Source organism: Salminus brasiliensis, chromosome 1 (genome assembly GCF_030463535.1).
Source record: "Salminus brasiliensis chromosome 1, fSalBra1.hap2, whole genome shotgun sequence".
Taxonomy (NCBI): domain Eukaryota; kingdom Metazoa; phylum Chordata; class Actinopteri; order Characiformes; family Bryconidae; genus Salminus; species Salminus brasiliensis.
This window is the reverse complement of record NC_132878.1, coordinates 23,642,725-23,657,747: the sequence shown is the minus strand read 5'-3', so window position 1 is coordinate 23,657,747 and position 15,023 is coordinate 23,642,725. Positions and strand designations below refer to the sequence as shown.

The 15,023-nt window shown below is 38.4% G+C and overlaps 1 protein-coding gene across 5 annotated transcripts in view; it reads left to right on the top strand.

Moving 5' to 3' along the window:
• The window catches only part of specc1 (sperm antigen with calponin homology and coiled-coil domains 1), a 131,355-nt gene that overhangs the window by 81,249 nt on the left and 35,083 nt on the right, over nucleotides 1–15,023 (top strand). For all 5 annotated transcript variants that reach the window (XM_072674972.1, XM_072674996.1, XM_072674987.1 and 2 more), the window contains 4 exons: nucleotides 1,370–1,470; nucleotides 3,145–3,217; nucleotides 6,113–6,239; nucleotides 10,980–11,082. In XM_072674972.1, coding sequence (XP_072531073.1) covers nucleotides 1,370–1,470; nucleotides 3,145–3,217; nucleotides 6,113–6,239; nucleotides 10,980–11,082 — 404 coding nt within the window. The remainder of the gene's footprint in view (nucleotides 1–1,369; nucleotides 1,471–3,144; nucleotides 3,218–6,112; nucleotides 6,240–10,979; nucleotides 11,083–15,023) is intronic.

Sequence of the window (15,023 nt, the reverse complement as noted above, 5' to 3'; positions counted from 1 at the left end):
CCCTTCTCACTCACGCACTCACTCACATTTAGCAGGATGAAGATTTTCTGCACACACCACGATAAGTCATATCATTAGCACCCCTGGCAGGTGAAGTGAAAAAAACTTCAGCTACAGTGGCATCTGTCAATGAGTGGGATATGTTAGGCAGCAAGTGAACTGTCATTTTTTGAAGGTGAAGGTGTGGTATGCAGTGGTCAGTGCCTACCAAAAGTGCTTAAAGAAAGGACGGACGGTAAACCAGCGACAGGGTCATGGGCACACAGGGCTCATTAATATGAACCATGGATGCCTTAATGGACTTAATGTATGTTGCTAACGTCTTGCTGCCAGATACCACAGGACCCCTTTAGAAGTTTTGTGGAGTTCATGTCTCAATTGGTCAGAAATTTTGTGGTGCCAGAAGCGGGACCTACTCAAAATTAGGCTGGTGGTGCTACTGTTATGGCTGATTGGTGTATATTACCAGTGTGTATTTAGCACATTTAGCATTTCTAGCTAGGGCGACTTGCAACAAATTCTCCAACAAGCTCACTAATTACTTGTTTTCAAACCGCTCCTTAAAAAGGGACAGTTTTTTTTTACAGTCACCACAAATTTCTTCAGTAATCAACAATTTATTTATACATTAATTCAGGTGACATTGGACATGTATTTGTTTCAATGTTACTGTAAATGTATTTTTTTCATCATGTAAATGTTTTTACAAGCGTACACACAGTGCCAGGGCAAATAGTTTGAAACTGATACTTTATATCATGCTTTGTCAGTATCAGTGTTGGTTACATTGCCATATCAGTGGAGAACAGCTACTAGCTGCAATGTTCTCCAAACATCTGTATCATTTCAACCTCCATCTATCACACTGCTGTGCAGCGGTCAGGAAAGGCTGGCCCGATTACTGTGGCCAGATAGCTTTCATAAGCTCAGACATCTTTTTGTTGGAGCAAAACTTCTACAAGCTATCAGGGGGGAAGAGAGGGGGACTCTCACCATTCATTTTGGAAAGCCGACATGACAGGCCAAAGAGCTTATTTAGCACTCTTGTAAAAACAGTGACAAAGAGGGCCATTATTAATGCCTGTGACAATTAATCTCAGAAAGATGTAATCATAACACTTTTACAATTGCCTCATAAAACATAGCAAATAGGACTGTCTGACCTTAGACACTCATTCATTCCTTAAGCAGCCGTTGGCAAAAAGGTGATAAAATAGCCTATATCATAAAATGAACTAACTAAACTAAACTGCATTTCAATCTCTAAACCATTTCGAGGTGAACTTTGGATACATGTGCTCTTCATCTCACGAGATACTTTTTTTATTGCCGTTTTTATGGAAAATACTGAGCCAAATATTTCTTTTAGACGGACCTGGCAGCACAGTGCAGATGCATTCATCTCCCAGAAGCCCACTAAGTGGAATACCAGTCCGCACTGCTCCTGCTGCTGCTGTCTCACCCATACAGGTACTACATAACAGTAATGATGATAATAGACCTATGTATAGCGTATATAACTATGGCTTATCCTTTACCATGCACAGTTTGTGTTACACACTAGCCCTTCATCTACAGTAACACTGTTGGCTGGATACACCCCTTCTATTGACTACATTCAGCTACTTTTAGTTGCAACCATTGCTGACACAGATGTGCACATGCACACACACACACTTAAACATATCTTACTCATTTAATCCTGGTAGAGAGGTACAGCCAATAGAATTAGACTTTATGGGGCTGATTAACATGAACCTATTGAGACCATCCATGAGACCATGGCAGTTGTTGGCTAAAGGGGTATAAACCCAGCATTGAGCTGTGGAGCAGTGGAACTGTGTTCGTCTGGAATGATGGTGCTCCGTCCAATATGTTTCAAATTAGTTGAGTAGTTGGGGATCAGGTGAGGTGGTGCTCATCAGACATCCTGACCTCACTAACGCTCTTGTTGTGGAATGCAATCAAATCCTCACAGCAATGCTCCAAAAAGCCTTCCTTGGACAGCAGAGACAGTTACTCCAACAAAAGCAGGATAAACTCTAATACCCTTGATTTTTGGAAGAAACAGTGAATGAGCAGGTGTCCCAATACTTTTGAACATATAGTGTATATGGGGTTAGCAGACCCAACCCATAAGGGGTTGCACTTGCACCACTGCAACACACACTATACCATGCTGATAATGAGAATGAAATACAGTCTTATGCAGTAAGACTAAGTATGGGTGCCCCTGGTAAAATGCATACTGTTGATTTTTTAAGTGTAATTAAGTGACCAAATCCTCAAACATATATACGTAATGCTTATATTAGAAAACTAATACTATAAACATAATTAGGCTTAAGAATGTGCAGAAGTATGTTTCCGTACAAGTTCTGAACTTACTGTAAATTAAAAATACATGCCAATATATTTGCAGTTCAAGTAATGAGTTTGTCTATATGTCATGTAATGTAATAAAAAAGGGACAATTAGAGGCCAAAAATGTAAAAGCTCATTAGACTGAGTTGCATACATAATTAACTACAGCACCAATTCTGTCTGCTACAAATTATACCGGTCTATTGTGCAATAAATTCCACTCATTCACTACCTGGGTACAAATTTTAGCTACAGTTTACATGTATTTGCAGAACTGGGTTTGCTGTTCAGTCAAAATATCCCAGTCTCCTGTAATGTCTGTTGACCTGGTCATACACAGATTTGAAACAATGCATCCTACGGTTCTCTTTCAAGAATGTGTGAATGTTCACCTTGGAAATGAAGCATAATGTTTATGGAAGAATTAATTAAAATGCATAGGAACTGAAAAGACTCATGAAACTGGTGACAGCATTGATGCTACTATTAAGACAGAGGGTGCAAATGGGATCTAGCATTTGAGAAGAAATAATAATGCAACCTTTTGTCCAGAAGGTTTATACAGTATAGCTATTTAAATGATTTTGGTCTATTGGGGCCTTGGGCTATTTCTTTCTTATTTAACTCATATAAATGTTTTTTGTTACTGTTTAGGATTGTGTGGTAGGATAGCATAGTGAATAGTAACAGATGGGCTACTGTCAGTAATAGCAGTGCACCTATATGGTAGGTGTACCTCATAGACCAGCAACTCAGTGTATTACTGTGTTTTTGTCACAGAGGCACTCGGGTATCAAGCCACTGTCCAAAACATTGGAAAGAAGAATCAACCTTGGAGATTTCCCGCACCCAGGTATTTCACACTCTTGAAAGAACAATCATGACCCATCCTTCACTGAACAAGCTGTTATACAAACCATATCATATTGAGGAAAGATTGTTGCATACCATGACCAGAAGTGGGCAGAGAAGCCTAAATACAAGCATTGTTACCTTATTTAAATATGATCCCTAGCAGAAATAACAGCATCTTACCAAAACTACAGACCATCATAATGCAATTAGCATCTACTGTATAAGCATAGGAACTGGAGCTCATAAAAAGTCAGAGGAATGAGCAACAGTAAGGCATTTCAGGTGTTGTCACCAACACAGCATTAATGAAATAAACCTTTAAATATTCATCTCTGAAATGTTACATTTCCTTTGGTCTGCATGTCCTTTGAGCCTGAACCCAAATCTGAAGATACAATAGTTACAACTAGAAAGATTACTTATCAATTTCAGTGTTTTAGTCACAACTATTTATTCCAAAATTGATTGTAAAAAAATCTCTGAAAATGAATGTTTATTGTTGATGCTTATCCAAGATATTGATACACTATTTCTTATCACCTCAGACAATCAGAACAAGTTCTAATTATACTACATAAAGTTGACTGATCGGAATTGGTTAAACCCATAAAGAAATTAAGAACTAAGCGTGAACAGCCAAGTGTGAACTGAGGAAAGGGTGCATTCATTTTCTCACAATTGGATGTAAACAGAAGTAAAAGGATTATAATGTGAAATATGCTACTTTCTACCACTTCTGATCATGCCTTTTGGGTTCACAGAGTGTTTTATTTGCACATTATGCTGTTGTTTATGATCGCACGGTTCCCTGTGTGCTTGACATTTCTTACGCCCTCAGCAGGACTAATCACGCTGTGTGAGACATGACTCAGACTCAGCTGTCTGTACTCATGTTATATGTCTCTGGTGGGGCTTTCACAGTAAATTGACTCAGTGCTGAAATCACACTGTCTAACTGCTCAACTTGTATTAAAGTAATAGGCAGACCAAACACAATAGCCTTTATTCTTCAGGATTAAGTGCAGTGGAAACTGCTGTATAACTGTATAACTCAAAATGAGCAGTAATTTGAGCACAGTACTGAATGAATTTGCTTTTGCTGTATGGGGACAAGCAGTTCGGCCTCCCCTTATTTAACGTATGCATCACTCCAAATGACCTGCATCTACATACAACATACTACATGTAATGGTGCTACGTAATCAGGACACCGAAAAACAGTGAGTGTAGTCTGTTACAGTCTCAGTGAAATAGGACATGTTTGTGAGATGCTGCTGATGTTTGTCATGACTTTTTCTTTCTTTGTTTTTAACTCTTTTAGCTAGTTGAGTGTAACAGAACTTCTCCGCTGCATGGCTGGAAAAATGACATTCACTAATGGAAATGAATATTATTTATAAATATAGTATATTTACCTTATTATAGTAAATTAATGTTATTATAATGTAGTAACCCTTTAGATTATGTTAGAGTTACATGTAACAGAATACACTATAAAGAAACCCTCCCAACCCTGAGAGTTTATGTAAAACATACCTGAGAGCCGTAGGTCATGGAATGCATTTTAACGTGTTAAATCTGATCTAAGTTCCCCCAGGATGTGGTATGTGAAGGGGTCCTACGACTATAATCAGTTCTAATCAGATTCCGTTCTGAAGAAGTCTTGCCAATATGATCATCCAGAGAGTCTATTCTTCAAACAACCCCCTATAGTGAGCAGTGTCAGCTTTAGTTAAAGACTAGGGCTGCTGAAGCATTTTTCATAGTTTATTTGAGTCATAGTTTATTTGAGTCATAGTGTATTTGAGTCATAGTGTATTTGAAAAAGTTTGTCTTTCTTTCTCTTTAATATCCATTTCATGTTTAGAGATTTCATGAAATAGAAGTTGTTTCTCATAAGTATTATATTGCTTAGCAGTGAGGCAAGGGCTGCTACATCTAGCATGATTGGAAGCCTTACTGCACAATTAAAGAGCTAATGAGCTACTAAAGACTGACAATTCACATTTCAAAATTACATACTACATAATTTACCTATAGTGTATGTTTAGTTTTATTTTACTGCTTTTACAGACTTTATAATGTACTGTATAGTTATAGATACTTATGTATAGCCTACCCATGCAGTTGTGGTTATTGTTTATCTTTTGTAAATCAAATAAATAAAAAAATAACATCAGAATGAATTTTAATATAGCACTAAACTAGTATGTGTGTGTGTTTAAAATTCACTCCCAACACACTTCACACTGTAAACGGTTGTGAAACTGAAATATGATGATATACCTGTTAATCAGCCATTTAAAACATTAGTTTGTTCACACAAACACGCAAAAGACAAAACTAATAAATGATTAAACCGTCAACGTAAATGTACATTTCGCTGCTGTCCAATGAAAACCATTTATCTCTATTTTTGTCTGTTTTCAGTTGAACCCTGTAGCTGCTCTGTACACTGTGTAAATAACTCTGGAGAAATAGACCAATAGAAATCCTCTACTTGGAATAAACTCTTATGTTACGTTAACTTTCATTAAAAGCAAAGAACATGTTTTTCATTGGACAGCGACGATTTGTTCATTTTTACCAGATTTGACCATACTCAGCTAAAGATCAGTGTGGGTAAACCAAAGTACTAATAAAAACAGTGAACAGAAATATCACAAGAGCTTCATTTGGCATAATGCTGGCATCATTTAACATATTGTGGTTCGGCTATGGAGTAATTTTAGTACTGGAATGTTCTAAGCGCATTTTTATTGACATGAAAAGTCCACAGAGAGGTCTGTTATTATCCATCAACATAGCTGGACTCTCTCACACCATCGGCCAATGCATCTGTCCTTTTTGCTTTACCCTCTCTCTCCATCTCTCTGCTTTTCTCATTTCACAGGTGACGAGCTAAAGCCTTCGTCTCTGATGAGGAAGAGTCCGTCCCTGGAATCAGTCATTAAAGCTCCAGCAGCACTGAGCAACAGAACCTCCTCATTCACCTACAACAGGGCTAACAGCAAGCTGAAGTAAGCAAGGCTCTTGTACACGCTATGTAATAATACACACTAGGTAAAACAGCCCTTGGCAAACTCCAGTAGCTTCTCTGAAAGATACTCACATAGCTGGTCATTGGAGTTATTTAGGAACGAAAACGCTAAAGAATGATTATATGAGCTAATTACAGCTAATTAGACACACACACCAGTACCCATGCTATTAGGTCTTTTACTGTATTCATTTCCCATTATTCCCCACTAGGGACACTAAGGCACTTATTTATTGATTGAGCTAGAAGCTCCTTTTTCCAAATGAATAACTTAACCCTTTATCAGTGGTCAGTTTCTGACCACAGAGCCACTCTATTTTGGGTGGTGGATTCTCAGCATAGCAGTGACAAACATACAGTATATGACCTCAGCAACGCCGCTGTGTCTGACACACTCACACCAGTACCACACATGCACTACTCTGTCAGTATCACTGTTGTGTTATGAGCAGCACACCACCCAAAAGATAACTGGTCAGAAACAGATGAATGGGGTAGAGGGGAGTTGACAACGTATGACCTACACCAGGGTGTTCAATCTTCTTCGCAAAGGGCCTGTGTAACTGCAGGTTTTCACTTCAAACAAGCGAGATCACACCTGTTTCCACTTGTTTAATCAGTTGTTCTCAGACTTTAAAAATTGATCAGAGGTGCTCCTTAATGGTTGGAATAAAATGAACCTGCAGCCACACCGGCTTTTCACAGATAAGATTGGACACCCTCCAGACAACAGCGTGTAGTTAGGACACCTATGTAGTCCATCGTATTTAAGCCTGGTTTGAAAGGGCAGAGAAAAACCCACACAAACCAGATACCTCAAGATGCTAAACATTAGTAAATCAAGTGAAATACAGCTGTGTAAAACACCTGCTTATTCATTGTTTCTTGCAAAATCAAACATATTTAAAAAGAGTATATCCTGTTTTTGTTGGAGTAACTCTCTGTACTGTTCAGGGAAGGGTTTCAGCTAGATTTCGGAGCATTGGTGTGAGAATTTGATTCCATTCAGCAACAAGAACGCTAGTAAGGTCAGGATTGCTGGATGATCACTACCTCACCTCATCCCCAATTCATCCCGAAAGTACTGCAAGGCGCACCATCATTCCAGAGAACTCCTTTCCACTACTTTACAGCTCAATGCTGGGGCTTTTTTATCCTGGCATTTGACATGATGCCAATCGGTTCATGTTAATCTGATCCAGAGAGTTCTATTCTATTGGCAGTACTTCTCTACAGGTATTAGACAAGCTGTCTGTGTGCATTTTGTACATATATGTCAGCAATGGATATAACAATGTAAAGTAGCTGAGTGCATTCATTAAAGGGGTGTCCACAAACATTTGGACACATAGTCTAACTAAATAAATAAAACTGAAGATATGTCTTGCAAAAATCATTTATAAAATGTGTGATATATAAATGCAGTTAGGAGGTTAGGACAACCCCACATTTATGATTACTTAAAATGTATACAATTAGAATCAGGTGCACCACATCAGCTGCAGATGATTAGAACATTAGAGGGGGGGTTTACCTATAACTGCTATAGGAAAATACTATGAAGTATTTGGTAACTATTTAGTCCCACCGGGTTCTATGAAACTGATGGAAAGTATGACCTATTAGTAATGAATACCTAAAGTGTGAAGGGTTTAAGGATTTAACCCTTACTCTGGCTTACTCTTGATTGCTGAAGTTAATGGTATCACCATGGCGAGATCTAAAGAGGCATTCAAAAAGAAGGTTGTAGATACTGATCAGTCTGAGATGGGGTTTAAAAAGCTTCCAATAATTTACAAGTGGAAAACCATTTAAAAACTGCCAAGGTTAGGCCGTCCTAGCAAGTTCAGCCCAAGATCAGACCACAAGACATGTAAAGAAGTCTCCAGCAACTCTAAAATGTCATCACGGGAGCTACAGGTAGCTTATGGGTCAGTCAATATTCTAATCGTCTGCATATGATGTGCTGCACCCGGTTCTAAGAACAGAGGATTTGTGGAGGAATCTGTCAGATAGTAAGCTAGGAAATCTTGAAATTACCAGCACATTTTGCTTTTCTGTAATTTAAGGTTACCTCACTAGAATACATTTGTATTTATAAGATTGATCAGCTTTTAGAAACTCAAAAAAATCAAAAATAAAATAAAAATAGAAATCTCAAGACAACTTTGCTTATTTAAAGAGAAGCACTGTTTTTGGGATGCACTGTTAAGACTATTGACCTCTTAAACTCCTCTGGACCACCGGTGGTTTCTGGCCTTTTCCCTCACTATTATAAATTAGCTATAACGCATTTCTGTTAACTTCATTTTCAAATGACATTTCTTCCGTTGTATGTGTTTAATTATACTACCTCCACCTCTCAGTAGCGTTAGAATGAAGATCCAATATCCAGATGTTTAAATCCTGTATGTTTAAAAAGACAACAGTTTTAATGGGGTGTCCTAATTTTTTCACAGAACTGTATGTAATCAAATGCACCTATTTTCTGTCTGATCCACCCACATTTTGTGAAGCACTCTTTCAAATGCATCTTCATAAGTGAGAGAAACACAGATTACACTTTATCCATGTACATGACCCATAAACAACACGCTTAGGCTGATCAGGATCAATCATAACACCCAAGCTAACGCGTCCCGTTAGCAACTGAAACCAGCACAAATAGCTCAGTACATCAGGCTCTCTCTGTGTGCAGAGAGTGACCTAAGTGCAATGCCCTTAGTGTCTCTCACTCTTCTCATGAGATTCGACAAACTCGCACAATCACACACACTGATTATTTTTCATGCTGTCACACACTACTGCTCACTCACATATGTCGCTCCCAAATAAATAAAGGTAAAGATTAGGACTGTCTGCACGCACAACTGTTTATACACACAAAGGCTCTGAGCAGAGATGGCACTGATCAGGTACCAGCTGGATCTGATGTCGGTTTAACTAAACAAAAACAATCTGTGTTTTTTGTACAAGTATTGTTGTGGTAAACACAAACTTTTTAAGCAAATTAAAAAACTGTCCTGCAAATTTTAATGTACAGTTCCTTCATATTTGATGAAATTAAAAATTGAATATGGCATGTGCAAAAGTGTGAACACCATGTGAACAACGTACAATAACTCTAAGTCAATCCTTTTGGGACATATCAAAGCTCACGGACACTTTTTTATTTACATACTTTTTCTGACAAAGATATTAAATAGTAGGTTGTTTTATACATTTCTAAAATAAATGTTAAACAATAAAAAAATATGTTTTTGCTTAATCTGTTTAACTGGATTCTCTTTTTAAGTTTAAAGACCTGAATGTAATTTAAGATGTATACAGAAATACAGATAGCGTGATTTGCTCTAATGTGGGGCAATACCTACTGTGGGCCACCTAAGCTTTATTCGCGTAAGCTGATGACAACATGATGTTCATGTTTGTATTAGCAGTACTGCATGGTATAAGGGGGTAGGGGCTGTCTATGAGCCATGATTACAGATTCTTGCATAATGCTGCTTGTAAGTGCTCCGAGAATCGCTGGTTCGAATCCTGAGTCAAGCTGCTTGCCATTAGCTAGAGCATTAGATTCCAAGACAGCACAATTGGTCTTGTCCATCTTTTAGGAGTGAGTTGATGACACTGTCTGAGGAGACGTGCTAGTGTTCACTATCTTAGTGGTCGAGGCATTGCTGGTGATGGGGGAGTGAAAAGGGATTGGATAATTGGCCTTCCAAATTGGGTAGAAAACTGGGTAAAATTGGAAAAAAAATATTTAAACATTTATAATACTTAGATACTTAGATAGTCACCAGCAGCTGGAACGTTTATCACATTAACGGTTAAATGCTCTATATGTCCAAATATTTATGGACACCTCTTCTGATGAATGCGTTCAGCTACTTTTAAGTCGTACCCATTGCTGACACAGATGTGCAAATGCATATGCACAGCTTAGCAAGTCTCAGTAGAAAGGTACTGTACACAAATCTAATGCCTAATGCCAGGTGTGGGCTAGAGGGGTATAAAGACCCCCAGTATCGAGCTGAGGAGCAGTGCAACCGTGTTCTCTGGAATGATGGTGATCTATCCAATACTTTTGGGATGAGTTGGGAAATTTTGGATGAGGTGGAGTGGTGATTATCTCATCTCACAGCAATGCTCCAAAATCTATTAGAAAGTCTTTCCTGGACAGTAGAGACAGTTACTCCAACAAAAGCAGGATATCAAACTTAATACCCTTGATTTACGAAGAAACAATGAATAAGCAGGTGTATCCTTTTATATACTTTAAGTTATTGAAGTATAAGTTACTGTGTTATCATTTGTAGTTTATTATTAGAAATAGTTTAAAATAGTTTGTTTACTTTTCACTTTTAAAAGCAAGAAAATATGGCCCAAACCCTCTTATTGAAAGTTGTTGAAAATGGTGTTTGAGCAATTTAAGCTTGATACTGTTAGATATCTAAATATTTATATTACAAATAATTCATTTTTAAGATCTCAAGTTTTTAAAAATCAGATCATAGAGATTTTGTGCCATCTCCACCTCTGGTCACACATTAATGTATCTTTTGTATACACACACTGGGTCACTTTCTTATTCTTTCTGCAAACACTCATAAATTCTGTCTCATAAATTCAAATAAACATCCTTCGAGCGCACATGCACATGCACAGATGCAGTGTGAGTGACCGCATGTGTGTGTGCGTGTCTGTCCCCTGGTGTTAGTGTGGAAAGAACAGACCCTCTGGCTGCTCTGGCGCGGGAGTATGGGGGATCTAAAAGGAACGCTCTACTGAAGTGGTGCCAGAAGAAAACAGAAGGCTATCCGGTAAGGAGCACAAGCCCTGACCTCCCATCCACTCACATCACCCAGATCCCTCGCTTTCCTTCTTTCTCTCTCTTTCTCTCTCTCTCTCTTTTTCTTCCTGTATCTCACTGTTGCTTCCAACCAGCAATTGTATTCTTCATTTACACAGAAGAGTCCATATGTGTTCATTCCCTTTTTAATCCTGACCTACAACATATCAGTGGCCACCAGTAACCTTTACTTATTTCCCTTTAACTAACTATAGGAGCACTCCTGCAGTCAGAAAAATATATCTCACGATTTTATGTTTCAGGTTAAATCTGTTACCGTGTAATAGCCAATAGGCAGTTGCAAAAGCAACAGTAGATTGGGTTGATGGTGTATTCTTTAAAAATCTATCCTTAGAGTAGTTGGTGTGCATGCAAGTCCACATTCGGCATGGCAAAATGCATCAGCACACAGAATTGAAGCTTCCTGTGTGCCACTGTGTTTTCTATTACTGTATAAAAGAAACTTCATGCCCTTATTGTTGTATTCGCTCTAATAGTTTCTGAGGGAGTGTGTGCACACATAGAATACAATTCTTATGAATTCTTATTCTTGTGAGGGTTTTTTTTGTTTTGTTTTGTTTAATTGATCAAAATAAATTCAAACAGATTTACATCATGTTTTTAAAGGGATGGCCACTTACATTTTTTCAGCAGTGGTCATTGTTCAATGAATACAATTTAATGGATTGATAAATAGATTTTAGATTGACTAATGTTCAGTGAGCAGGTCATGAGGGCAAGCCTTTCAGTGCAGTCTTTCTACACAAAGCCAATTCGTCTTTCCTCAACTCAGCAACAAGACATAAATAGCCAACACAGACGAAATGTCCAGATAATGATGGGGAACAAAATGTCTCTCTTTCTTGTATAGAACAAAGTAATTAACTCTGAAATTGCATGAAATTGCTGACATCAAGGACACAGGGTATCTATGTGATTATGTGCGAGTGCTTTGCTCAGGCAAGTGTGTGTATTTGTGTGTGTGTACATGCATGCTATCTATCTATCTATCTATCTATATATATATATATATATATATATATATATATATATATATATATATATATATATATATATACACACTATATGGACAAAATATTGGGATTCCACCTACCGAAGCTTTTATGATATCCCATTGTAAACCCATAGGCATTAATATGGAGTTGGTCCCCACTTTGCACTTATAACAGCTTCCACTCTTCTGTGGAAAGACTTTCTACAAGACTTTGGAGTGTGTGTCTTTTGGACATTTTGCCCATTCATCCTGAAGTGCATTGTAGTACAGTAGTGCTGGAACAAAAAAGGGCCTTCCCCAAACTATGTTGGAAACATACAGTTGTCCAAAATGTGTTGATGTGCTGTAGCATTATAATTTTCCTACACTGGAACTAAGGGTTCCAGGCCAACCCCATAGCATTATCCCTCCTCCACCAAACTTTACAGTTGGCAGATAGAGAAGTATAAATAAAATAGAACAGAATTTGGGAGTGGACACTTGTGGGATCAGTTTGGGCATTGGCTGACTTGTGACAAATGCTGGTTGAAGAATGGGATGCCATCCCACAGCAGTGACCAGCATGAGGCGGAGGTGCCAGGCACATTACTAAGACTCCTGTTTGTTAAATGAATAAATTGTTAAATTACCAATATGTCTAGTTTCTTCAAACTTCAATCATCCAGTCAGAATAAGCTGTTTGGCAATGGCAGAGAGGATTTGGCACATACTTATCTCTGCTGCTCATCCCATAAATGTGCCACTATTTAACAGGGAACGTAACAGGTTTTCCAACTGTATACGATTTGACGCCAAGAAGCATTGTTACAACATAGAAATAATCTATCAAACACACATATGCTCTCTTTTTGTGCTAAGTTTAGTCAGTTAAACAGTTCATTTCCCCCTGCTAGTTTTAGTTATAGCTTATAGTATTGGTTATACTTTAATGACAGTAATTGTAGTACTTCCACATGTACTGTAGAAAACATATGGGCCATACGTATGGCTCCACATCCTGAGAAGGTATAAAAATATTTTTTGTGTGTTGTGTGCGTGCGCACATGTGCAGTTTGTGCATGCGTAGGCGTATGTTAGTGATAGTTCCCATGTCTCTCTGTGTGCTAATAGCCTCTGCAGGGCCCATTAAAGCCTGAGGGGATTAGGGCTGAGGCCCTGCTATACTCATGTGTGAGAGCTAAAGTGTTTAACACCCCTATTAGTCTCCAATGTGGAACAAAAAGCAAAAGAGGAAGACCTCTGCTTCCTCACGTTCTTCCCTGCTCTGCATGCTTCGCATGTATAAATTGTTTTTACTGGAACATTTTTTTCTTGCAGAGCAAAACTAAGACGTAAACCTCAGACACCAGACATGTTTTGGCTGGTTGATTACATTTGGGATAAATTGTGTAAATCTTACCTTTTTGTGGAATGATCACATTAAATTCAAACCCAGAGGATAAACATAGTGTTTAAAGATCTGAGTGATGGCTAAAAATAATCCTTTCTTTGTAAGAAAGAAGGGAGAAAATAATTCCTAGCCAGGTGACTTTGCATAATGCACACTTGCCAGAAAAAAGGTTTAGTCATCCTTTGCCCTTTGAGCTACGGAGAGTCTATTCTTTCGTAACGCTGAGTCACTACCATTTAGTGGACGCACCAGATGCCTCCACAAGGCAAATGTTTGACTAACATCTGCTGATGCTTGTATGTCGCATCATGTCTTAAACCAGCGTCTGGATTTTTCCAGCATGACGAGGTTTCTCAATATAGCAACTTGTGTGGATCTAGAATCAGGCTTTCTTTGGGCTCCACACACCGATGAAACGATGGTGAAGAGCATAGAACTCATTTACACTGGGGACGCTAAGTCTCTGTCATTTTTTTTCTCTTCAAATTCATCATTGACAGTTCCCAGCCTTTAACTGGGACTTCCACATTACACATCAGTCCTATCAGTGCTAGGAGGGTTCAGGCTAGCCCTTCAAGTCAATTCAAGTCAGTTGGCTTTTTATTGTCATTTCAGCTCTGTACAAGTACACAGTGAAATGAAATTGCGTTTCCCCCAGAACAAGGATGCAACATGGAACAAAAACAAGAATAAAACAAAACAGTACAGAACAGACTGCAAATGTGCAATGTGCTAAAACCCCTTGCGTTCATACTTTCTCCAAGACATGTGAAGCACCAGTGCAGCACCATTGCACAGCTCAACACACTTGGAGGAGAACACTAACTGCCTGTTCACCTAACAGATGCCTGGGTAGGCTGGCCTGGCATTGCACTGTGTGATAGGGTTGGCACAGTCATTTAAAAACACATACTATAGGTTAGGTACCCACTTCAGAATAAAGGTGCATCAAAAGGTAAAGAACCTGTAAGTTGGTAAATAACCTTTACATCGACTCTCATGAACTGTTAAAACACATCTTTTAATAAAAATGTTTCTTTATGGAACCAAAATTGGTTCTTCTACACTGTCATTCAAAAAATGCTTTGTAGGATCTTGATTTTGTAATATGAGTATGTATCTTGTTTTGTATGAATTTAAATGTTGCTCAGACATTCACCTGTTAGAACTGTGTGGTTTATAAACAGACGTCTGGTCTTGTGCTTGTGGTCAAATTTAGTATGCAGCCTTCACAGACTGCTCATAACATTGTTGTCTTTACTCACCATTGTCACTGTGGCCAATGGCATTGACTGATTCAAAATCACAAGAGTAGGGTTTGTAAGAATAGAACACTTGGTCTTTCTTACAGCCAATTCAGTATACAGCCCTTTTTAAATTTTGTTCTTCACCCCTTTCACACACTACCCATAGCATTGTTGCTGTGATACTGGCACAAGCCTGCACACCCATTCTCACCTCTGAAGGGTAAATATCCAGTAGTGGCTTGCAGTGTAGGAATGCAATA